This window comes from Sturnira hondurensis, unplaced genomic scaffold, assembly GCF_014824575.4.
Source record: "Sturnira hondurensis isolate 20B ecotype Veracruz unplaced genomic scaffold, ASM1482457v3 Scaffold0007797, whole genome shotgun sequence".
Classification (NCBI taxonomy): domain Eukaryota; kingdom Metazoa; phylum Chordata; class Mammalia; order Chiroptera; family Phyllostomidae; genus Sturnira; species Sturnira hondurensis.
In genome coordinates, this window is record NW_028080428.1 from 1,407,158 (window position 1) to 1,425,644 (window position 18,487).

At 54.1% G+C, this 18,487-nt stretch overlaps 1 protein-coding gene across 18 annotated transcripts in view; it reads right to left on the reverse strand.

Moving 5' to 3' along the window:
* NRXN2 (neurexin 2) overlaps positions 1-18,487 on the reverse strand; it is a 94,089-nt gene extending 75,602 nt beyond the window's left edge. For 13 of the 18 annotated variants that reach the window (XM_037053105.1, XM_037053089.1, XM_037053093.1 and 10 more), the window contains exons 1-3: positions 17,744-18,485; positions 6,592-6,609; positions 1,750-1,779 (exon numbers count right to left, since the gene is read on the reverse strand). In XM_037053105.1, coding sequence (XP_036909000.1) covers positions 1,750-1,779; positions 6,592-6,609; positions 17,744-18,470 — 775 coding nt within the window. In that variant the 5' untranslated portion in view covers positions 18,471-18,485. Of the gene's footprint in view, positions 1-1,749; positions 1,780-6,591; positions 6,610-17,743 lie in introns of all 18 variants that reach the window. The other 5 variants (XM_037053107.1, XM_037053099.1, XM_037053098.1 and 2 more) reach the window with 3 other exon arrangements.

The following is an 18,487-nucleotide window of genomic DNA, read 5'->3' on the forward strand; positions in this document are numbered from 1 at the left end:
ACTCCCCAATTCACGTACACACACCCCTCTTCTGATCTTTGCCTGTCCTCGAAGCAAACCTGGCTCTCCATCTGCACCTGGTTCATTTACTACAGGGAGTGCTTTTGATGTCACCTTTGTCCACATCTTTGCCAGTCAGACTATGGGGCATCGCAGGGGCAGGACCACAGTTTCTGCTTGTACTCTGTCCCTCCACGGTGCCTTCAGAGGGCTGTGCACACCAAGGGAGGTCCTGACTGGCTGGGTCTCATGTCTGGGGGAAGGCCCCCCGGGCAGGTATGCCTGGGTTCCAGGTCAGCTTAAGTTCTTCAGCCACCCACCCATGCCAGTGATTTTGTGTGCTTAGCACCCAGTTCCCAGGCACTCACACCTTTTGCCAGACCCCATGGGATGGCTTCAGGATGAGGGGAACTCAAAAATGGAGTTTAAAAGTCCCTGCACAGGCCCTCACTCCCACCCAGTCTCAAATCCCCAGAACTAAAGCTAGAGTGACCCCTGGACTATGGAGCTTTCAAGGGCGGGGGATCCTTTTGGTCCTCAGCTATGACAAAGGTGGGTCGCAGCCAGGACTCCCAGAGCCAGGCACTGACAGGCAAGAAGGATGTAAGTAAACCAACCAGGTCCGGACTCCCCACTTGGGGCTTCCTCTCTCCCCACATTTCTTGCCATAATTTCACATCCTTGCCAGAACCATGGGCCCCTCCTCCCCAGACCTAAGCCCATCCCCAAATTCCAGATCTTAGTCTCTCCCCACAGCTCAGCCATCCTGCTGGCCTTTCCTGCCTACAGGCTGAGGACCCCACCTCCTTCCAGCGGAAGATGAGCCCCAAGAGAGGACTGCTCTGGGCAGGGGGGCAAGTGCCTATGGGTCTAGAAGGCCAAGTACACTAGCTTGGCCTTCAAGAGAAGGCCAAGAGAATCGATGGCAGGGATCCCTGGGGGAGGTCATAGCTGGCAGGGCCCACAGTCAGGACTCCTGGGCTCTGCCTCCAGCTCCTGAACACCAGGGCTCTCGAAAGGGGTAGGGACTTGGTGGAGGCCAAAAATAGAGCAGTCCCAAGGATACCACCAATCAGAGTCCGTGTAATCACTAGAAAGTCACTTCGTCTCCCTGAGCCTGAATGTCCTCATCTGTTAAACAGAGTCAAGAGATGTCCCAAAGGTACAAGGGTGAAGGCATGCAGTGGGGCAGCTGTGGAAAGGGGGGTCCCATGCCAGCACTCCCCTACTTTTCCCGCTTACTCCATTGTGGATACAGGGGGCCACCCACAGCAGCTGGGCAAGGGGAGGGAGGCTGCCTACAGTCCCCTTTCTCCAGCCCGTGCTTTTCTCTTTTTATCTGGATTCATACAGAAGAAAGAATGATCAGAATGAGTGGAAGAAAATAAAATACCACTATGAGAAATTAAAAAAACCAAGATACACTACCAGGAAAACGCAAAAAGGTGGCTGGAGACAACGGCAGGAGTTCAAACATCTCTTGATGTCAGAAACCAAGGTGAGATGAGGGCGGATGGAGTGAGGCGGGAGAGGGAGAGGGGAGAGCACAGACACGACCAAACCCCCACCCCCACCCCAGCACCCCCCCCCAAAAATAAAGACATGGCAGAGGAAGGGGTTGGGAAGGGAAGGAAGGAGGTGGGACAGATGGAGGAGGGGAAAGAGGAACAAGGAGAGGAACAGAAAATCCAGGCGCAGGTTGGGGGCAATCCAGTTCAATCCAAAGCAAACCAGAACTTCAAACCATACCTTCGCTGTTTAACGTCAGGTGAGCCGGACCTTGGAAAGGGGAAGGAGAGAAAGAAAGAAAGGAAAAACAAAAAAAAAGCAGAAGAAGAAGAAGAAAGAAAGAAAAGGGGAAAGAAACAGAAAACACCAGTCATCAAAATCAGCCAGAGAGAGGGGAGAAAAAAGCTTTTGCTGCCACAATTTAAAAACCCTTTTTAACTTGTGACAGACATCGGGGGAAAGCCCCAGCCCGAAGCTGAGGAAGGGGCCCGATGCCGAAACAGAGGGTGGAGGGCATGAGGGGGGAAGAGAGAGAGAAAGAGAGAGGGCACCAGAGAAGGGGAAGGGTACAGGCAGAGCCAGAGGAAGAATGGGGCAGGGAGTCACTGCAGGAGGAAGAGGACATTTTGGTTTCTTTTTTTCCTTCTTGCCGGAAAAAAAAAAGGAAAAGGAGGAGAAGCATGAGGCTGGGAGTGCTGCTTTTTCCTTTTTCTTTTTTTCTTTTTTTTTTCTTCCGGGAGACGGAGAGAAAAAAAAACGGTCAACGAGAAAAACGATTCAGATGGAGGAGAAAATAAAATACGACACAAAAATCAAAGCCACCTGGAGAAAGAGAGAGTGTCCCGTTAGCGTGGAATTGAGTGGGCAAGGGGGACCTCCAACCCCACCCCCCGCCCCATCCCTGTTACCCCTATGACCCGGGCAGAGAAGGGGAAGAGAGGGGACAGGAGGAGCCTGGGCCTAGAGGGATCCCCCGCCAAAGTGAGCCTTGGGAGAGCATCTGTCCAGTTCCTGTCCTCCCAGCTGCTCCTCCCACAACCTCTGTGTGCATAGCAGGCGCCCTGCATGCCTGGGTTCTATAAGGAATCTGGGGTTTGGGAGCATAAGGTGAGGTGGGAGAAAGCACAGTCTAGGGAGACACTGGAGCAAGGACGGGGAACATGTCAGGACTAAGAGCCTGGAGCCAGCACTCTCGGACGGCAGTGGGTAGAGAGGACAGCCAAGACCCACGGCAGGAGGCCCGGGTCTCTGAGAGGCCAAATGCCCATAAGTTGTTCTGTGGACCCCCTTTCTCCGGCCAGGCTGTGTCTGAGAGGACCCAAAAGCTGGATTTTGAAAATGGAAAAAAGAAACCCTATATCCAATACTATGAGCAAGAACATCTGGGATTACTTTCAGGGTTACCTTGGCCCCTTAAAAGAACCTGGTCAGCCCTGACCCAGGGCACCCCTTAGCCTTAAGGTAAGAGCCTCTGGTCCACTGGACCAGGTCCCCAGTCCCCAGAAGGCACCAATCAAGGAAAGCTCTCTCCAGAGAGGCTGGCAGCCCCAGGCTCCACAGCTGGGCTGAGACCCCAGGACCTGAGATGACAAGCCAGCCCCACTAAACCTCAGGCCCCCCAATCCCCTCACCCTTCACCCACAGTGTCTGGCCAAGAGACTGGGAAAGGAAGAAGCCTGCAGTCAGTACCACGTTGCCCTTAGAAACCATCCCAGCTGCTGTGGCAATGGGATGGATGTGGGCTCTGGGGGTAAGAAGCAGAGCCAGGGCATGGGTATCAAGGGTAAAGGGCCCCGGGTGTCTTAGAGATGAAGCCGAGGGCCAGTGAGCCTGGGTTCATGAGGAAGGCAGCGAGGAGGCCAGGAAGGCGTGGCCTGGGGCCAAGGCCGGGATCATGTGGAAGATGCGGGCAGATGGTTCGTGCTGCCCCCTTCTCTCTCGGGCACATCAGTTTCTCCCCACCTTTGAGTCTGAGGCCAGTTGGGAGTGGGGGCCACAGCTGCTGAGGGCTGCCTCAGGACAGAACAGCTCTCAGGAAGACACAGGTTTTATCTACAAAATAGGAGGGGCCCAAGCATTTGGACTGAGTCTTTTGTCTTGCTCTGAATGCCCCCACCAAATCTTTCCTCAAGAACTACCTGCATCCACTTCCAAACCCCTAAATCCAGAACCTAGACCAAAGCCCTAACCCCTCATCTGGCAAAAACAGACTGGCTCATATGCTCCCACCTTTGGAATTCCAGACCCAGGAGCTGGTGTCCTGTGGACCTGCCCTCTGTCCCCTGCAAGCGTGTGCTGGGGGGAGGGGGGCGCGGGGGCAGGGGTGAGCAGCATCTCTCCCCTTGCAGACCCTTCCACTGCCCAGCTCCTACTCAGCCTCATTAGCATGCAGCACTCTCCCTCTGTCACCACGGCAACCAGCTGCTCAGCTCCCTCAGGCGTGACAGCACCAGCCATCTTGGTGAAGGGGAGGCCAATTCCCTGCCCTGTCTCCCACGGCTCAGCCCAACCTGGCCCTAGGGTGCTCTCCCCACCTAGCCATGCCTCCCCACCTGGCCCTGAAGCCTCTCCTCCCTCCTCATGCCCAGCTCCCACTCAGTAGGCCCCTCCTCATGTCCACCTGTGGCCCCAGGCCCTCCTCCCACCACAGGAGAAGAGCTGGCAGTGACGAAGGATGGCACTACCAAAGGTCCTTTCTCAGGGCACTTTATCTGGTTGTTTCTGTGTCTTCTTTCTGCTACAAGAGGCTGGAGAGAAAGGAGGTGGGGCAGCCAGGATCCCCCCAAAGGAGATGCTCAGCAGGGGGCTAAGGAGCAGGATGGCTGGGCTCCTGAGAGAAAGCCAGGCCTGAGACACAGCATCAGGGGGCAAGAAGAGAGGGTGAAGCGTGGAGGACTCAGAGATCTGAAGGGGGCGCTGCACAGTCCAGAGCACAGTGCCACAAAGGAGGACCCCCACCCCCACCCCCTAAACCACCATCTGCCAAACCCACTCTCAGTCTCCCTCCCTTCCTCTCCTACCAAACTCCCAAGAGGACCGGCATCGAAAGAAGGAAGCCAGTTATAGGGGACAAGGTTGAGAGACACATAGCAGACATGTCACAGAGACACACAGAAGTATCACATCACTAGGTTTGTACACACGCACACACATGCATTCACACTCACACAGCTGCAGACACACACACCTGCACAGCCACTGACATGCAGGCTCACTCAAGGCCCCAGCCAAACGAGCAGATCACTGTGCCGCCCCCAAGAAATGACTGGGTGACGTCACAGACCTCATTCCCCAATAATCCCCAAAGCCCAGCCCCCTTCTTGTCCCTGCAGATCCTAGTCGCTTGGACAAGAACTGCTCCCTTTTCCCTCCCCTCCTAGCTCCAGTCTTCTCCCCGCCGCAGCCCCCCAACCCACTCCTCTTGGCCAGGATGTTTTGCCCTTCCCGGTGCGATCCTCTCTGCCCCTCGCTCCGTGAGCATCCTCCCTGTTCCCACCACTACGTACCCCTCTCCTTCCTCCTGAACGTCTGCCCCCTCCTCCATCCCCCCAAGCCTCTCTCCTCTACCCTTTGCTCCCTTCTCTTGGCTTCCCTTCATCTCTCCCTTTGTTCCTGAGCAGACATGACATCAAGAGCAACGAAAAGTCACATCAGCACTAAATCTTATCTCCAGTCCTCAGAAGGCCGCGTCTGCCCAGACACGCAGACTCTAGCGCACGCAGAGGTAAACACTGACACACGGAGACACAGACACAGGCGGGACAGGTGCAGACAGAGGCAGACGCTCCGCAGAGGCACAGAGATGGGGGCCACACCGCAGGAGACATGGCGGGGGAGGTGCACGCTCCTCCACATGCAGACGCATGTATGTACAGACGTGCACAAAGGCCCAAGACACAGCAGAGCAACAGAGCTGTGTGCACATGTGTGCACACAGATACACACGCACGAGGATGCCTGCACACTAGGACCAGGGGACCTGAGGACATCCACAGAGAAGAGACATCAACCAGAGAGACTAGCCAAACCGTGGACGCCACCAGGAAAAATGGATTCTAGCCCTACACTCAGGGAGAGAGCCCTCCCTCCTTTCTTTCCCAGGACTCCTGCTCCCCGCCGCTGCGCCCGGGGCAGGCCCAGGGGCCTCCCACTCTACTGCTTCTCCAGGAAGAGAACGTGGGCAGGTCTGGTGCCTGCCTTCCCCGCGATGGCCATGAGAGCTGGCCGGCAGCCCAGCCTCAAGTCCAATCACCCGACTCAGTCTTCCCTCTCCCTGACCTACTCCACCCCGGAAGAAGAAAAGAAACAAAGAACCAAACCAAGGGGGAAGGCTCAGAGAATGTCAGGAACCCAAAGAGGGCCTGGGGAAGGACAGAAACTAGAGACAAAGACAGAGGTCCAGGGACAGAGCCCTGGAGAAAACCCAGAGAGAGAGAAAAGGCAAAAGAATGAGAAGACAGGGAAAGAATGGATAGAGAGACCCCAGAGAGAGGCACCTGCCCCACCCTTGCCCTGGGCTGAAGGAGAAGCAGACTACCAGCCCACAGGACAGAGGACAGGGGCCTGCTGCAAGTGCCAGTCAGAGCAGAGAAGCTGCCACCTACCACACTCGCTGACTGGGGACAGGGCTCACCCCCTGCCTGGCCTTTCCAAACCCCAGCAAGGATTCCGCCCAAGCACTGCTCCCAGCCCACCCAGGTCAGATCAGCACGGCTCTTCTGAGCTTCCTCTGCTGGGCTGGGCAAAACAGTGTCTCCTCACTCACTTCTGGGCACTTTAGAACCCTCCAGCCCCACCCTCCACTCACAATCCCTGTCCCCTCCCTAAGGAAGAAAAAGAAAGGCCAGTTGGCAGACTGGCAGTGAAGACGAGCAAGGGCCTGCCCTCTGCCTGGCAGTTCTCCCCGCAAACCAATAAAGAGGGGAAAGGACAGAGGTGGGGCCAAGGCCTCCAAGGGGACATCCAGACATCCTTCCCTGGGCGTGGGCTGGGGGGGGAGCCCTCAGGTGGCCAACGATACCCCCCAAATAGGATCCCACAGCGATCGATTGGCCACTTCTGTGACCAAAAGGTATCACTCACCTTCCATGGGGTGCTCCTCTGCAGGCCAGCAGTGTTCAGCCAGGGGCGAAGCAGAATGAGAGAGAGAGAGAGAGAGAGAGAGAGAGAGAGAGAGGCTGTTAGCAAGGATGCTACAGACAGGGCTCCAAGGAGACTGATGGGTTCAAGGTCTCCAAGCCCACCCAGACCCTGACACAGGCCACCCAACTGGGAAAGGTCTGCTGGGGACGAGACAGAGACTGAGACCGAGGTGTTTTTTGAGTCTATGCCTCAAACACAGCTTCACACAGCCCAAGAGGACCCAAGCCTCATATCGCATTTCAGGAAACTAAGGCCCAGGGCAGGGAAATGGCCACACAAGGTCACATGGAGACTCGGAGGCAGAGCCAGGAGCCACAGTCAAGCATCTGGCCCCTCCAGACACTCTTCTCCCCTGCATCCCGTTGCATCTCTGAGACAGATGGAGACACTCTCACATGGGGCTCACCAGAGACACACACACTCATGCTCAGTGACACACTGACACACATAGGCACTTACTGATCTACAGACATGTGTAATCTCTCACTCGGCTCACATCCAAAGCCCTTGCACACAGGACCCAACTGCGCCCCACATGTTACCCGCCCAAGGGAGAAAAGTCATGGGTATGCAAATCAGAAAACACCCTTTCGCCCCAAAGTGCTGTGCGACTCCCACAGAGGCAGTTCCTTCCACTGACTGAGGCTCCCGGAGCAGGCTGGGCACTGGCCTACCTTGTAAGAGGACCAAGTCACCCTTGCAAACACTTCTGCCATGCCCACCTGCTGGGAGCCGTGAGAGAAGCAACAGGCAGGAATAGAAACAGCACAGGCTACAAACAGACCCGGAGGGAAACACACACACACGTGGGCCTCAGGATACGCACGCATACACACAAACAGCTCTTCACTACATAGTTAGGCCTGGAAGCACACACCGTCTCCTCCTACCTCCAACCTCATTTTGTTATTTGCTCACTCGATCTTCAGGGTTTAGCTATCCTCCAGGAACACATACTGTCATTTATCATAACTTATGCCACCCCCATTACACACACACACAGGCTGAATGCAAAATCAATACCCACACAGTGATCTAATGCACAATATTAGATGCATGCACCACCACCCCACACGCCCTCCGGTGGCTGAAGACACACCCTGAGATGAACATAGTTCCCCTTTTTTCTATCTGTCTATCCATTTATCCACCTGCCTATCTACCCATCTACCTACCTCTCTCCCATTTTCTAAACCTACCCACTCAAGCCTCTACATAGCTAGATGTGTCACAGACACACTACTACACAACACAGAGCTGCCAGCTTTGTCCCTAAAAGCTGTGTATATGGCTTGAGTAAACTGAGTCCCGTTATATTTGTGGGTCCTGGCTAACTGAAGAGGCCCTTGGGAAAACCCTTGGGCTCTCACCAAGAGCCCTCCGTCAGTCTTCTTCGGCCCCAGTGTGCAAAGGCCCTGGTCGGTCGGCACAACCATCTCTCCGGCACCTGCAGGAACTAGGAGGCATAGTGCCTTCTAGATCATCCAGCATGGGGGTATTTCAAAAGGTGTTGCCCTGGGTCCTGCTATGCTCAGGGAAGTGGAACAACCAGGTTTGGCCTGCTGCCCATACAGCCTTCCCCTCTCCTGGCTTCTGAGAGGTGGCACCCAGGGACCCACTGGCTCCACTTTCTCTGCAGCTCTTTGCTTTCTGCTGACTAACCTGTGCCCCGCACCGGCCACCCTGGGCCCCTGCAGGCTCAGTCCCAAGCCCTCCATACTCCTCTCTCTCCTCCAGCCCTCCTCGGTGACAGATCCCTTTTGCCATTTAGGAAACCCCCCAAAAACTGTATTTGTACAGGCCCAGACTCTTCCCTGGGTGCCAGCCCTGTGTGCTCACCTGTCTGCTCAGCAATTACTTGGGCAGCTCTCTGCCATCCAAACTCTACCACTAATGCCATGCTCAACACCTCCGCCCCCACAACAAAGTGCCTGTTTCCCTGTGTTCAGCAAAGGCACTGCTTCCAGCCAGCACTTCCTGAGCACCCACACTCTGCTAGGCTCCAGAGGTTCATCAGTGAGCCCCACTCCATACAGACCCTCAGTACATGCCAGTGTGCCTCCACCTTGCAGCAGCCTGAGTGAGCTCCGTGGTATTACCTACCTCCTTTGGACAGACAAGGGTACTTCCCCAGGAGCACAAAATCACCTTGGCCTTTGTCCTCTGCACCGCTAAGTCGCCACAGCCCCACCCTCACCCCGGGTTTCCTGCATTAGACTCCAGCTAGTTGGCCTCCCTGCCCATCCCCAGCCTGGCTTTCTTGGCACCAGATACACCTGACCAAATACTGTTGTGACCAACACTCACACAACACACGCATGTGCACACTCGGAACTTTTTCAGTGGCTCTGGTGCAAACCTCTCTTCTGATCTCTTGACCTATATATCCACCTGCGTTCAGAAAAGCTCTACCTGAGTGTCTCATGGGTTTCTCACCCTCCACATGTCCAAGATCCATCCCATCCCCCCACCCAAGCCCTCTCCTCTACCTGCATTCCCTGAGCAGGTTAGGCACCCGGGAGTCGGCCGGCTCTGTTTCCATACCAACCCAGGTCCATTGGTTCCTTCTAAAACCTGAAAAACTGAACTAAGCTCCTAGAAACCCTTTTCATCCCTCCATCCCCATCAGCGCGGCCCCAAGGGCAGACCCCCATCAGATCCTCCCCTCAGGGCATTAATGAGCCTCTTAAACAACCTCCTCTACAGCCAGTCTTTTCACCCTGCAGCTCATAGTCCAAACACCGCCAAAGCGGTCCAACCGAGTCACAACCCTGCATACAACCTTCCCGGCTTCCCAGCACCTACAGGATAAAGTCCACTGGTTTCAGGAAAGTCCATTCACAGTTTGACCACACCTCCCGCCAACCTCCTTTCCTGCAATAGTTGAGGCTTCCAGCCACACCCAATTTCTTCCCATTTCCCTAACATGCCAGGTTTCTGCACATATTTTGAAATGCCCTTCCCCATCCTTATTCTTCTCATCCTCAACATTCTGGAAAAAGTCGACTCTTGCTTTCAGACCAGGTCAGTACAGCGTCGTCTGTGTTCTGAAGTGACCTCCCAGGCAGAGCAAGCCACCCCTCTTTCGTGCCAGCTCTCAATATGTACATTGTGTTGTTATTTCACTTATCAGATCTGTCTTGCGATTGTGTTTCCATCTCTGCTTCCTGACTGGACTGTGAGATATCCAAGAGCAAGGACAATGTCTCATTCATCTCTCTATATCCAGCTGCTATAGCACAGTTCCTGGCCCAGGAAAAAGCATGGCTGTGTTTGTTGAACGAATGATAAAAAGCACATCTCATGTAATGAGCACTTCAAGCGTGCCTGGCTCTTTCCATGCACTGTATTGTTTTCTCACCACCATCCCCTCATCAGTGGATACTGCTGTGACTCCCCTGTAGAGACAGGGACACCAAGGCTCAAAAAGTGGAAGACACTTTTCAGCGTACTGTTCATTAGGGACAGAGCCAAAACCTGAACCCAAATTTGTCTGGCTTTAAAACTTCCAGTGAAACTATATTCTTGGCCTGGAAGTCAAGACTTCTAGGAGTTCACTTGATTCCACAGTTCTGATTTTTCTCTCTCACAAAGCACAAACATCTTGGTCTCCTCGCCACCACCGCCACCCCCCCGAGACACGTGACTCACACCCACTGTCTGGTACACCAGACTCCTCATTTAGGCTGTTTTCCTTATGGCAAAGCCCCATCCTTTCCTGTCCACCTCCATCAAGCTCACTCAGTCATCCTTGATCTAGCCAAGTCCCACCTCCTCCTTGAAGACTTCCCTGACCACTAGGATTAATAATTATATAGCCCTGTCCAGGAAGCTAAGTCAATTGGAGCATCAGCCCATACACCAAAAAGTTGGAGGTTCAACCTCTGGTCAGGGCACATACCGAGGCTGCAGGTTCGATCCCCAGTCTGGGCACCTACAGAAGGCAACTGATCAATGTTTCTCTGTATGTGTGTGTCTCTGTCTCTCTATCTCTAAAATCAATAAACATACCCTCTGGGGAGGATTTTAAAAATAATAAAATTATGGTAGCATTTATCGATCACTTAGATAGTACCTGGCACATTGTGAAGGATTTCCATATATAAACTCATTTAGTCCTTTTTTTTTCACTTAGTCCTTTTCTAAAAATTGTTATTCAATTACAGAGTAGGACATTGAAGAACAATGCGATCAAGTAAACTACCCAAGTTCACACAGCCAGCGAGCAGCTAAGCCGGGATTCAAACCCGGGCAGCCCATGCTCTTAGCCACTCTGCCTCACGAGGCTTTCCCGGGGAGCATCCACCCCTCTCCAGAGTCTTACAGCAGCTGCTCCCGGTACGGCTCTCCCGAGCAGTCGGTCCCATTCTGCCCGGAGCCATTTCCAACTGCAGAAACTGTCAGGACCACAGATATCAGATGTTAGAGCTGACAGTGATTCCACATTCATGACCTCATTTATTCAATTTTCACACATATAGGTTGTGACTGCCCCACCAGAGGGCATAGATGGTACAGTCTTGCCCAGCATCAATTTGTGATTCCAGCAGATCCGTGATGGAGGACAGCAGTGAAGACTGGAACCAAAGAAAAGACAGGGTTCTGAGCAGCCAAAACCGGCATCACAACAGTTATACAGGGAAACTGTTATGTTCTCAGACTCTACCCAGACTCCACTTACTGTGGGCGACACACACAGTCCTGACATGCTGGGGAATGCAGAATTCCAAGTTCACAAACCGACAGAGCGGTAGATATGAGTTGCTATCTGACAAGTCCTCCTACGGGCGGAGGTGGAAAAGCCAGGAAAAGCTAATATAAGAATTCAAAAGTCCAGCAGTCAAGCATCACTTCGGGCAGGGACCAGCCTCAAAGAAGGAACAATCCAGTGCAGCACCTGAGGGGAATCACGACAGCCTGAGTCATCCGGAAGACATTCCAAATATTATGCTTACGGAGGCAGGGAGGCGTGCAACATATAGAAAGATTTCCATCTGGATGTTTTGAATGTTAGTGAGCTGTATAGTTTAATGGGGAAAAAAGGCGTTTTCCAGAGGGAGTCCTTCCAGGAGGGCTCAGAAGGCTGAGATTTTCCTGAAGGATTCCCACTGCCCTCTCTCAGTGCTGGGACAGCTGACCAACCAATACAGGATCACCCTCATCACACACTGGCTTAAGGGAGAAGCTGTGGCCCGAGAAATTTGGGGTAGTGATTGGCTTCTGATCAAACACAGTCCCCAAGCACCCCAATAAACCAAGTGCAGGTAATCCATGGACACAGCTGACAGACCACTTCTCTGTTTTGGAAGCAGCATGGACAAAGAGGGGACAACAGGTCCCGGAGTCAGCTCAGGGGTCAGGCCGAAGCTCTTCTATTTCAGGAGGTGGTCACGGGGATTCAATGGGATAAGGCAGCCAAGGCACCTCGCAAACGCCCACTGGCTGCCAGCCCCATGCTTTCCGTCCTTGCCTGTGTGATCTGATTCTCTTCTCGTTCCTACTGCTCCTTCCCTGTCTGCAGCTGCTCCTCTCTCTCCTCCTCCCTGTTGGATGCCTCTCTGAAGTCTTTCACCTTCTCCTTGGCCACCTCATCCAGTTCTAGAGCTTCAAATACTATCTCTCCATGCCTGTGGCTCCCAGGTGGCCATCAGCAGCCCCGCCTCCCAGCCAAAGCTCCATCTCATATTGCCTTCTGGGCACCCCTGTTGAGGAACACCGGGGCCACCACAGCTCAACACATGCACGGCCTGTGGCCAAGCCTGCTCCCCGCCTGACTTCCCCCTTTCCTTTCCCCCACCCACCATCCTTCCAGCCATGCAAACCTGAAATCTCATCATCTCCGGCTCCCGACTGCCTCCACACACAAGAAGCAGAGACCCACAGCTTCACCCTCAGCAATGGCTCTCAGCCGCTGCTGCCATTGCTGTCAACACAGCTGCCACCACCCTTCCTTGTCACTCCCCAAGACAACCAAGGATCGGGGCCTCTACATCTCTTTCCTGAACTATCTCCGAACTGATTTTTCTACCGCATAACTCTATCCCCTATCGTCTATTCTACACCTCACTCCCAGCTTCCGAAACAGCTCTTATTATTCATATACCTGCTCAAAATTCATTTGTGGCTCCATCTGCCAATACTCTGTAGACAGTGTCCAATAAATGTTGATTCAATGACTTAGATCAAAACTCCAACGTGCTTCTCCTGCTTTAGGTTCCACCATTTTCCCAGCACTCTTTGGTGCCCCTCCGCGGGCATGACTACATGGCCCCCTTCTATGCCTTCGTTCTCACCAGTTCCTTTGCTTGGAATGAACCCCCCCAAATCAAACTTACTAATCAATGCTCAAGGCCAATCTTAAATAGCATGCCTTTTATTACTGATCCTCCCAACTAGCAAACTCTCCCCTTCTTCAAAACCCCAAGAGTATTCTGCCTGTAATAGTATCTACCACTTACTCACCACTTATTACGTATCAGACACTCATTTAATTCCCATAAGACACCTGTGAAGGAAATATGCTCATCCCCATTTAGGAAGAATTAGCCTGAAGGTTAGTTGAGTTAGCACTCTTCACTCTACTAGGCACTGGACCTCAGTCTGTTAGGTTGACTCATCTGATGTCACAGGCCTAGTAGTGAGTAGAGAAGTCAGATTTAAACCCAGATCTGAGCCTCAGAGTCTGTGGTTTAATCACATGGCCTCACTGCATCTCTTTGGGTATATATATATTACACAGTTTTGCATTGTCCTATATGCTGGGCTCTGTTCTAAGCACTTCACAAGAATTAGCTAATTTAATTCTCTCAACAAATCTAAAATGTAGGTACCACTACTATTGTCCCTATTTTACAGATACGGGAACCAGGGCAGAGAGAACTTAAGTTCAAGGTCATTGCCCAGGCAGTCTAGCTGTAGAATCTGCTCTCTTAACCACACAGTAAACAGGCTTTTTGGTTTTTCTGTTTATTTGTTTTAATTAAAGATTTCACTTATTTATTTTTAGAGAAAGGGTAAAAGGGGGTTTCAAGAAAGAGAAAGAGAAACATGAATGTGTGAGAAACATGGATCAGTTGTCTCTTGTAGGCCCCCAACCAGGGACCTGGCCTGAAACCCAGGCACATGTCCTGACTGGGAATCGAACCAGTGATCTTTCACTTTGCAGGACGATGCCCAACCCACTGATCCACACCAGTCATGGCTAAACTATTTATTTGTTTGTTTTATCTACTTCCCCAATTAAACAGTTGACTCTTGGAGCAGCTTATTCATCTCTGATTCCCCTTCGGGCCCCGACATGAGACCTGTCACAAAGGAGGCCTTGAAAGCTACCTGTTCAATGAAATCACTAACGAACTTACAAAACACACACACAAGACACGTGCATCTACCTCACTGCCAACACGCACTTCACCACCAGTTTCATATTTCTCTCCCAAGCCAGGCACACACACGACACTGTCCCGTACCTCTGTGCATCCACTCCTCTGAAGGTCTCCCACACACCTGCACACACTTCTTGCTTGATCACTTTTCAGCCCTTTCTCTACACACTTGAGTGACATGAGGAGTTCACATGCAACCACTGCAAAATTCCAGTCTACTGCATCTAAGCTTTGGCAGATGATCAGCAGATACACGCTCTCAGTTGTTCATACAGACAGCTCAGAGGAAAAAAGAAAATCTGCTAACACGAAGATTCTTACTCAGTGGGTGTGCCCAGACCTGGGAAGGCAGGGGGGCATTCCAAAGCATCCACAAATCCACGTGCACACCAAATACCTGAAAGCAGGTCAGTATGTCTTGCATACAAAGCTAAAACTATTTTTTCTAATGTATATTTGATTAACCACAATGGCAAATATAATACCAAAGTCATCTAAAAGCTACCCTGAATTCATAGTAGCTTTGAGTCATCTATTTTCACACTAAACAGATATAAAAAGAACTACTATTTGGAAAGGGTACTGTGAATTACTGACTTTAAAAATGTCTTTAATCTCAGAAAAAGTTGAGAGCCATTCAAAGCAGATAACAATGAAGCACCTGTGACTTCCAGGGAAGCTTGGGGATCCTGGCCCTGAGACCTGTCTCAGAGGTTGAGAGCCAGGCCTGCTTCCTTAAAGTCTTCCTCCCTCAACCCCAATACCCAAGGATGGGAGCCTATTCCTTTCCCCCTTGGCTAGATGACAATGTACTGGTAGAAGTTTAATGACCGCAGGACATTACAGGAGCTGCCCAGAAAACAAGGAACAAAAATAAAAGGAGAGGGAATGGAGTCACAGGGTGGGGAGCGGAATCAGAGCTGTCACCTGCAGAGGCAACGCCCAAGTCCTCCCACAACATACATCTGAAAACATACACGTGCATATTTTCATATGCATATACAGCCTTACCTGAAGCCTGTAATCTCTCAAATACATAGTAACGTGTCTTCATTCATTCCACAAATCTCTATCAAACACCCACTAAGTGCCTGGTACTATATTAGGTACAGAGAATGCAAAGATGAATATCCCCCTGCCTTTTCATCGCAGACGATGAGCCACTCCCTCAACAGATACTGCACACACTCCCACACGGCTGCACCCCTGCCCCTGCCAGCTGTCTGACACCCATCTAACATTCCCCTTTCCTTTTTCTTTGCGAATCTCACACGCACACACAATGGGTCAGACACACAGCTGCCTCTCAAGGCTCCCACACAACTGACACAAACATTCTTCCGACACAGAACATACACATCGGATACACAGAACAGTCCCTCTCAACACAGGTACTCAAACACATCTCAGCCACAAAGCCACACAACCCTCATTCAGAAGCACGCACTTTGTCTGGCTCACTGGGAGCCTCTGGCCAACGAATCCTTTCAGGGAACGAATGCAAGGGCTCTGTTTGACCAGGGTGCTTCTGGCTGCATCTCTCATACGCCCAAGGCCTGATTCTGCACGGGGACACTGGACGGATTACTGTGACCTTCCTCTCTGTGGCTCAAATTTCCCTCCCATAAAGTTAGAAGGGTGGTTTGTCCTATGTCCCTTTTTTAACTTTATTTTCATTGTTGACATTATTACAGATGTCCCCATCACCCTATTTTCTTAGGAAGGCTTGAAGGGGAGGCATCATAGGAACCACAGAATCACAGAAAAGGACTCCTCGCAGAGCCCAGTGTCTTACTGAGGCTTCATATAACAGCACACGCCCACGGGCTCCTGCACATGAGCACATGCCCTTACATGTGAGCGCTCTTCACTCTACTAGGCACTGGACCTCAGTCTGTAAACACTACTGTTCAAACAGTCTCATTCACACACATACTCTCACGGGCCTCTGCATGCAGGCAAATGCGCACACAGACGCCCAATTTCACAGTTTAGGGAGCACCTGAGCTCCTTGGGGAAAAGGCGAGAAGGCGTCAGATTAATTTAATACACACAGTTCCTGAAGATATGGCCCCACAACCTTGTACAAATAACCCCCAAAAAGCCATCCAAAAACCTTCCTTTTACATTCCTCTACCATATACAGACACACAATCAAAATACAGTGCAAAGTGCGGGTTTCCCAAGCCCAGGGCTACACTTTGAGACTCGGCTCCTCCCCAGGCTGTCCACATGCTGGAGGCCACGAGGACGCACAACCCCGAAGCAGTCCCGGGCCACACTAGCTGGTGGGCATGCACAGGCATACGCACACCACCCCCAAAGACTCCCTCTCCGGGCAGACACACGCAAATGCCACGTGGCCCACGGCTTCCGGGGTCACCGAGGGAGAGGAAAGCATGTCTATCTGCACACGCTAGCAGACAGCAGCCGCCACTGACCCGGACGAAGAAGACGGGGGACCTCTCCCCACTCCTCAGCCAGACCAAAGTACAACAGGTGCCTTGAAGTCCCTCCTCCCACCCCCACGAGAACCACAGCCCACCCCAGGCCCGGGGCGCCCACCACCTAGTCCCCGCACGTCACCCCTCTCTGCCCCTGGCAGCTGGGGAGCTGGCGGGACCTCTCCCTCCCTTAAGCCTCCCCATCAAGGCCCTCCGCCACCTCCCGCGCCACCCCCCAGCGTCCCACCAAGCCCGCTCCAGACCGCTAGTCTCTCTCCCAAAGCCCGGGCTGGTCAGGGCTGGATGTTCAAAACAGAACCTTCCGCTCCCCGCCTCTCGCCCGGGAGAAGCGACCAGCCATTTTTTCTGCCCCTCAGCAACTCCGTCGTCTCCTAGTCATGAGCCGCAGAAGCCTCAGCCACCCTCTCCCTCATTTTCCCTTCACTCTCCGAGGGGCTCTGCCGATTCTGTGAAAAAGAAACACTCGGTCCCCTCCCTCCTGGAGCTTGCAGCCACGGCTCGCAACCCGCACTAGCCTTCATGCGACTTCTTGCCCTCCGCCCAACGCCCACCGCCCCGCTCGCAGCACAGCCTCAGAGGCATCTTCGCGCCCCTCAGCCGCGGAGGCTCCCGGACGCTGTCCGCAGCATCTGCCCCGCCCTCCTAAACCGACCACGCCCCCGCCCACAGGCCACGCCCACCGCCGGCCAGGCCCTCACGGGCCTCGCCGCCCCACCCCCGGCCGCCCATCCGCCCTCACGGCCCTAAGTAGCCGAGCCATTCAGGCCCTACCCACTTTCTTCAGGACTTGCCCACAGACCCAAGACCAGTCGCCCCCGGAGTCCCCGCCCTCAGGGCCCCGCCCAATGCCTCGCATAGGTCCCACCCACACAAGCCACATTCACAAGCCCACTTAAGGAGCCCCACTTCCCCTCACCCGCAGGACACACACACACTCCCAAGTGCCAGACCTACACTCTCTCGCCAGGACCTGACTACTCACAAGGTAGACTATCCTGAGTGGAGGGAGGTTGGCCCTAGAGGCCACGCCCACGGTGGCCACGCCCACACTCTCCGCCGCACCCAGCGGCTCCTGCGCTCACTACCTACCTATTCACCTGCACTCTCCCCAGACAGGCATCCTCACTCGGGACACGCCTCACAGTCCTCCGGCGGTGGTGCACACTCGCAGGCTCCGACCCCGGGGCACCTCCAGGCCCTCCCTCCCGCAGCCAGGCGCCCCGCGGCGGCTCCCCGGCTCACCTTCGCTGCAGAACTTGCCGCCGAAGCCCGTGTGGCTGCAGTCGCAGCCCACCTCGCCTGGGGCCAGCACCGTGCAGAGGCCGCCGTTTGCGCAGGGATTGCGCGCGGGCGCGCACAGAGGGTCGGCAGCGGCTCCGCGTAGGCCCTGGCTGCCCAGCAGCGCGGGGGGCCGCTCGCCCAGCTTCAGGTTGGCCAGGAGGCCGCGGAATGGCGGCTCGTACTTGACGGTGCTGAGCGTGAGCGCCGAGAGGCGCACGTCGGGCGGGATGCCGCCCACGAACAGGTCGCTGGCCACCTGCATCTCGCGCCGCTTCGAGCGCACTTCAGCGGCTCGGGCCTCGCCGTCCACCGCCAGCGCCGTGCGTCGCGCGTCCCGGGTCAGTAGCACCATGTGCCAGCGGTCGTCGGCCACCGGCGTGTCCAGCTGCAGCGTGGCCGGCTCCGCGCACGAAAGCGTGAAGCGCAGCCTCAGGCGCCCATCCACCAACAGCAGCTCCAGGAAGTCGCAGTCACCGCCGTCGTCCAAGTAGAGCAGCAGCGCGCGGGTGGCGTTGGTGCGCAGGCTGAAGCTGAGCTCCCCGCTGCTTGCCGCGCCCGCCCAGCGCGCGTAGCGAGCCCACTGCCCGGGGCCGCCGCCGAACTCCAGGCCGCCCGCGCCCACTGCCAACATCAGCAGCAGCAGCGACAGCGGCGGCGATGGCGGCCACCATGGGCTCCCAGGCGCCATGCCTCCGGCGGCCCCGG